This window comes from Callorhinchus milii, unplaced genomic scaffold (assembly GCF_018977255.1).
Source record: "Callorhinchus milii isolate IMCB2004 unplaced genomic scaffold, IMCB_Cmil_1.0 Scaffold23, whole genome shotgun sequence".
Lineage (NCBI taxonomy): Eukaryota > Metazoa > Chordata > Chondrichthyes > Chimaeriformes > Callorhinchidae > Callorhinchus > Callorhinchus milii.
Genome location: NW_024704764.1, coordinates 2,644,430 through 2,651,732, shown reverse-complemented (window position 1 = coordinate 2,651,732; position 7,303 = coordinate 2,644,430). Strand labels below are relative to the sequence as shown.

Here is a 7,303-nt window from a genome sequence, read left to right as displayed (position 1 = left end):
TGTCAGATAGACATGCCGTTCAGCACAGCAGGGGTCCTGGAGTCGAGGGTTGAGGCAGAGAGGTAGAGTTGGCCAAAAGGGAGTTGACCCCATCTCTGTGATGTCTTCTCTTTGACCGTGCCTTCAGCTCCCCTCTTGACTTTCTACCCCCTCCTCGCTCCTTCCCTTCCTCCCCTCACCCTGACCATTTCCCCCCTGCTCAGGTCCTGACCCAACTGTACAGCACCTTGGGATGTCCTCCCGACGTGAAAGGCGCTCAATAAATGGAATCTTGTTGTCGTTGTCACCAAGAGGGAGCATATAGATATTGAAGAGGGGACCACGGACAGAGCCCTGAGGAACGCCACACGAGGCTGTGCGGGGGCTGGAGGAGAAACCAGGGGCAAGAGGGAAGGTGACCGTAAGCACGATCAAAAAGCAAGGTCTTTAGGCAGATTTGAAGGTGGGGAGGGAAGGGCAAGGCGAATACTGGAAAAAACTCCCTTCTCTTTTCAAAGGTCCTTTGCAGGATAAGCAGAGAAGACCTTGATTTTGCATCTCATCTGAAGGAATGACTTTAAGACCACAAACATAAAGTCCCAGGTGCACGATTTGAACTCACAACATTCTGATCCAGTGGCAAATGCTGCCAACTGATCCAGGCTGACAACGTCCAAGTAGCTGGTCCTAAACCATCAAAACATCCACAGCCCAGAATCTATCCAGCGGGTATATAGGCATTGGCTGGTATTCAGATTGTTAGCTGGGGCTAGTCAGGACTTGAAAGCTTTGATTCAAGTGCGCCATCACCCAATTGAACTAACTGGGCTCACAATGGCTTAATAAAGTTTAAGGAGAGGCAGACGTTCAACCATGAGGGCAAGTTTCTGAAGCAGGTTTTATTATACATTATACAAAATACAAAAGAGGTACTATCAGTACAAAGAAAACAGTTCTAACAAAGTGCCTTTGTAAGGAAGCACAGACATAACAAAAAAAAAACACGTTAAAAATTAACTGGGAAGAAAATCCTATTGTATCTTAAGATCATGCTCCTGCAGGTGCTAGCACGGGTGATTTGTAGACCGCTAGCCTGATGTCCAATGGCTTCCATCGATCAAAGAGTATTGTCCATAAGTCAGAGAGTATCATTATCTAGCAAATCAGCATTACAAAGTTGGGAGAGATCTTAGTCGATTAGAACCCATGGACCTTCAGTTGCTCTTCCTTAACAATGCCAACCTGCAAATAAAATGATACCAGTTAATCCACGAACGAGGGATAAACCAATTCAAAGGCCAAGGCGTATGGGGAGGGGTTACCTTTGGAGGCGCTCCCTGGGTATGGGAGGAGGGGGGTTAAAATCGCTCCCTGGATGTGGAAACCGGTTGGCCTATACAATGGGAGAGAGAAACTTCCTTCTCTTTTCAAAGAGTGATATCGGATCTTAACACCCACCTGAACAACAACTCACATTTGTATTGTGCTTCACATCAGGAGGACGTCCCAAGGCGCTGGAGTCAGGGATCCGCACCTGAGCTAGTGGTTGGGATCAGGTAGGGTGAAGGGCGGGGAGGGTAGGGGTAGGAGCGTGACTGAAGGCGCGGTCGAAGAGCAGGTGGATGCAATAAATCAACTTGTTTGAACAAGAACCCTCACAAATCTTTAGACAGAGGGAAACTCGGTTCTGCTACATACCTCCACCAGGAAGGTGTAGATGTTCTTGCGCTGGTCTCCCTGCAGCTGGATCACCTCGCCGTATTCAGGGTGTTCGATCACAGTACCATTGCAGGCGAATTTCTGGTGGGGGGGGGGGGTAAAAAATACAGCAGCTTAAACCAGGGTAGGTCATTTTACTCACTCACCGCTTGACAGGGAGAACTTTCTAAAACTAGGAATCAGATCTGGCCCTCGCAGAATTACTGCCCAATAACACTAGAAAGTGGGCCCTGAACTATCCGACCTAACTACCACAACCCTACACCTCAACTGCAATGAACAGTGCAATTTCAAGTTATCTAGCGTAACAAAAAGGGAATGGGGCTTTTCCACACATTTGCTGACACTGTATCTACCTCTGCATTTTCTCCCTCATTTGCAGAATAACCAACATTCACTATACAGCTCTTCGCCTCCAGGGAGAGCATCTCAAAGTGCTTTACAAAAGCTGAATGGGAGAGCCCCAGTTCAGAGGGAGATGAGGCTGAAAGCTCAGCCAGAGACTTTAGACAGGTTTTGAAAGCCGAGAGGAGGGGACGAGGGAAGAGTTCCAGAGGATAAATATTTAGTGGCTGAAAACTCACCCAGTGACAGCAGGTACAGGAAGAGGACATAAAGCAGGCAGGTGAGGAAAAGGAGCGGTTAGAGCTCAGAGGAACGCCAGACGAGTTTGTGGGAGCAGGATGAGAAGCCACACCCTGGGACAGGCAACAAAATTAGGAAAGTGCAGTGAGAGCTGCAGATGTACTGCAATCAGGTTGAAGGGACTCAAAAAGAAATGTGGGAGAGCGACCACATCACTCCCACCCTCGCTCGCCTCCACTGCTCCCCATCCCCCAGAGGATCGAATTCAAGATCCTCATCCTCACCTACAAGGCCATTCACGGCCTCGCTCCCTCTTACCTCTCCGACCTACTATCCCCCTACTTACCCGCCCATACCCTCCGTTCCTCTGGCTCCGGTTTGCTCCACATCCCCCGCCCCAACCGCCCTACCATCGGTGGCCTTCAGCCGCTCAGCCCCGAGGCTCTGGACTCCATCCCCAGTGCCTTCGCCGCTCCTCCTTTCTTCCTTCAAGGCCGGTCTCAAGACCTTTCTCTTTGACTGTGCCTTCACCTCCCTCTCTCCCCCTCCTCGCTCCTTCCCCTCACCCTGACCATTTCCCCCCTTGCTCGGGTCCTGACCCAACTGTCCAGCGCCTTGGGACGTCCTCCTGACGTGAAAGGCGCTCTGTAAATGAAATTTTGTTGTTGTTGTTGAGAGAACGAAACAGTCAGTGACAGTTACCTTTCTCACCCATCACCTGACCTCAAGTTTTAGGTGAGCAATAACCATTCATTGCTCCCTCAGCCGTAACCAGCCAGGGAGTAATCCTAATACGTGCGTGGCCTTCAGCTGGTCTTCACATCCAGTCCACCTTATCCCACCTCTGGACCAATGCCTGCCTACTTTACCTCCACTGCTGATTCATCCCCGTTACAACCAATTCTCGTTGTCAGCCCCTCTCGCTCCACAAGTTCAAACACTGAGTGTATATTCATTCGTTCCTGCATAACCCAACCTCATCCAGTCCTGATTGTGAACATTCAATTGGTGGCAGTAAATATGAAGCCTCCAATTTAATTCAAGAACAACTCGCATTTATATAGCGCCCTTCACCTGGGGACCGAGCACTGAATTGTGGCGGCAGAGTCTGACGAGCATGAAGCACCCACCTTTTTGAAAGCTTTGACTAGTTTCTTTTTGTCATAGTCGTTGGCAATTCCCTGGACTGTAGTCAGAGTCTTCCTGCCGTTTCTCTGCTGAATTCTTATGTGTATGTAATCCTCTGTCCCAGAAGGGAGGAGTACGTCACCCTTAGTTGCATCAGCATAGGGGTCTGAAACATCAACATAGGTATCTGTAGTCAACCAGTGGTTGATCTCAAAACAAACACGTTCCAGAAACCATTGTTGTATTGTGCGGATCGCTGATACTCAGCAAGAGCCTTCTAGGAATGATTTACATAAAATCAAGTGATACCAGGATAAACACATAACCGTTGGAATCAGCTTCAATGAAACATGCGCCAAAAATACAACTTACAAAACGGATTAAGCATCTAAACGGAATTGCGAAAGCTCCAAGGAGCTTACATTTAAAATAGCTCGGGTTCTGCTGGTCAAATGGAAACACGGGAGGATTAATCGGCCTCTGAAAAGGTACGGCCAATATGACCTTCACCATAATAACCATCCAGATTTCGCGCAAATCCCTTTATTTAGCCAGCCGGTTCATGTTGACACAAGGCCTACCTACCACTCACGGTCTGGAAACAAACCGAGATGTTGTTTGACTGCCAAGCCCCTGTGGTGGGAGAGTCCGGACTTGACGTCATTCGCACAAGATGAGCAATAATATTTGTGGATAAATGTGTGTACCATTTTTATCCGGTTCTCGAGTGCAAAGGAAACCAGTTCTGCTAGAAAATACCAACCTACATCAGTCAAGTCATCCATTGTACAGATAGAGAGGTGAAACCCTACTCTAGATTGTGCAACCAGTTTGCAAGTGAGAGACCTGAGTTCAATTCCAGGCAGAGGGCGAAACCTCGGGCAAGTTTCCTTACTCCACACAGAGCCTAATAATAATCCCTCCAAAACCAAACATAAACCAATTTCAATAACTGTTCATTTTCAATACAGTCAATTCACTTTACAATATATTCTGTGAAGCGCTTTGGGAAGTCTAGAAGACGTGAAAAGTGCTATATCAAATGCAAGGATTATTATTATTATTAATACTAATAATAATCCTTGCATTTGATATAGCGCTTTTCACGTCGGAGGACGTCCCAAAGCGCTTCACAGAACACACTATGTCCCAAAAGTCCATTGAAAATGCCCAATTTATTATTGTTTTGTTTTGGAGGGTTATTATTAGGCTCTGTGTGGAGTAAGGAAACTTGCCCGAGGTTTCGCCCTCTGCCTGGAATTGAACTCAGGTCTCTCACTTGCAAAGCGAGTGCTCTAACCCCTGAGCTACAGGACAATAATAACAACAATAATAATGTTAATAATAATTCTTGCATTTGATATAACGCATTATCAACAACAACAACTTGTTGTAACACACTATCACACGTCTAAAAAGCGCTTCACAGAATATACCGTGAAGTGTAGTGTATTTTGTTAAACAAATTAACAGGTTTTTGCCCACAAAAACATGCAGTCAATTCGCTCCACAGTATATCCCTGTGAAGCGTTGTGAGGCGTCTCGAAGAGGTGATGAGGCGCTGTGTCAAATGCAAGGATTATTATCATTATTATTATTATTATTGCAGTAGTTATTTGCATTTTCACGCGTTTTGCTCGTTTCACCGCTTTGCGAAGACGGAGGGACCTCGGGCCACACTGGAGGGCAGCACAGATGCAGAGGCCGGAGGAGGGGGGAGGGGAAAGGAGGGGGAGGGGAGGAGGGGGAGAGAAGGGGGGGGGGAGAGAAGGGGGAGGGGGGGAGGAGGGGGAAGGGGGGGAAAGAAGGGGGAGAAGGGAGGGGAGGGGAGGGAGGAGGGGGAGAGAAGGGGGAGAAGGAGGGGAGGGGGAGGAGGGGAGGGGGAGGAGGGGGGAGGGAGGGAGGGGAGAGAAGGGGGGAGAAGGGAGGGGAGGGGAGGGGAGGAGGGGGGGAGAAGGGATGAGGGGGGATCACCCAAGCCTCCAGGCCCCGCCCCGTCCCCATCCAGCCGTGAGTGACAGCCAGCTGCACCAATCACAGAGCGCAGGCCCTTCACCGCTCATCCAATGGGCGATTCCCAAACAGAGGAGAAGGACCGCCCCCTCTCTCCCCCCCACCGCCAAAACCACCGCCACAGGGGGAACGTCTCCTGATCCGGAGGGGCGGCGTCTCCCCGGCGGGACAGGAGGAGTGGGAGGAGTCCCAGGCAGGGCCCGGCGGGGGGGGGGGAGGGGGGTTGTGACTTACCAGTCAGTCTCAGCTTAGTTGACATACGATGACCAGTTGCTCTGCCGCTGCCGCCGAGAAAAATAAGAGAGAGAGATACTGAAGAGAATAAAAATGGACGCGACGCGGTCGGGACGGGATGAATGGCGGCCGGAGAGGCGCCGCCCGTCTCTTATATACCCACCCGCCTGCCCGCGCCCCTCGCGTCACAGCGCGCTGACGTCACCGACGCGTGACGCACGTTTGTTACGGCAGGTGGCCGGCGGCGGCGGCGGTGGGCGGGGCCGCTTATGCAAAGCAGATGCAAATCCGACCCCACAGCCCAGAGGAGGAACAGCAACAACAACAACAACAACAATCAATCAATCAATCAATCAATCAATCAATCAATCAATCAATCAATCAATCAATCAATCAATAATGATGATAATCATCATCATCATTGTGTTTGATACAGAGCCTTATCACGTCGTCGCGACGCCTCAGAGCGCTTCGCGGAATAGACTGTCGAGTACATTTCGTGGGCGAAACGCAGCAGCCAATTAATTGCACAACAACAACAACAACAACAACAACAAGATTACACGTGTGTAGCGCCTTTCACGTCGGGAGGACGTCCCAAGGCGCTGGACAGTGGGGCAGCATTTCAGACCCGAGTTGGGGTCGGGGCGGTAGGGGAAGGAGGGAGGGGAGGGGAGAGGAAGGGAGGTGGCCGAGGGCACGGTCAAAGAGGAGGGTCTTGAGGCGGGACTTGAAGGAGGCTAAGGAGGGGCGAGGCGGAGGGATTTGATTCGGGTCAGCGTGCGGGCGGCAGAATTTCGAATGAGCTGCATCTGGTGAATGGTGAAGCTGGGGAGATCGGCGAGGAGTGCATTGAAGTAACCCAAGAGGGAGGTGACAAACACATGCACAAGAGTTTGGGCTGTATTTAAATAGCGCCTTTCACGTTGGGTGGACCTCCCAAGGCGCAGGACTGTCGAGGGTTTGAACCCGAGCTGGGGGGAAGAGGTTGAGATAACGGAGGGTGGAGGGTAGGGTGAAGGCTCAGTTGAAGAGAAGGGTTTCGAGATGCACCTTGAAAGAAGCAAGGGACGGAGCGAGGCAAGGGAACTGTGGGATGGAGTTCCAAAGGGTGCGGGCAGAGATGCTGAAGGCCCGACTGCCAATGGTGGAGCGGGCCGGGCAGGGGACGTGGAGCAGGCCAGAACTCACTGAGCAGATGGAAGGGCAAGGCCGCGGAGGGCCTTGAAGGTGAGGTGGAGGATTTTGAACTTTATCCTCTGTAAGATGGGAAGCCAGTGGAGTCGGGCAGAGTGGGATGATGGGGTCACGGAGCCTGGTGCGGGAGAGGACATGGGCTGAAGAGTTCTGGATGATCTGCAGTTTGTGGAGGGTAGAGTTGGGAGCCCAACAAGCAGCGAGTTGGCATAGTCGAGCCTAGATGTGATGTGTCTTTATATTCCACTTCAAATCCTACCTCTTCAAATACACCTACAGCTGCCCACCTCCCCACTGCCTCCCCACCAACCCCCTTGGCTTGGCGACCAATCTGTTCTCCTTTAAAGCGCTCTGAGACATGACTCTCCATCAGCAATGTCCAAACCAGCCCCCACCCCGAACATTCACACAAGTCTCGGCAAGACTGTGTTCGGTTGTCATTGCGTTT

At 50.8% G+C, this 7,303-nt stretch overlaps 1 protein-coding gene across 1 annotated transcript; it reads right to left on the bottom strand.

Annotated features, from left to right (window-relative positions):
• Positions 1-858: 858 nt before the first annotated feature.
• On the bottom strand, positions 859-5,835 carry LOC103189123 (eukaryotic translation initiation factor 1-like). The gene is made up of 4 exons (XM_007909419.2): positions 5,659-5,835; positions 3,414-3,577; positions 1,678-1,779; positions 859-1,221 (listed from the first exon to the last, which is right to left on the bottom strand). Exons 1-4 carry the CDS (start codon positions 5,681-5,683, stop codon positions 1,177-1,179), a joined length of 336 nt encoding a protein of 111 aa, XP_007907610.1. The 5' UTR covers positions 5,684-5,835; the 3' UTR covers positions 859-1,176.
• Positions 5,836-7,303: the final 1,468 nt, after the last annotated feature.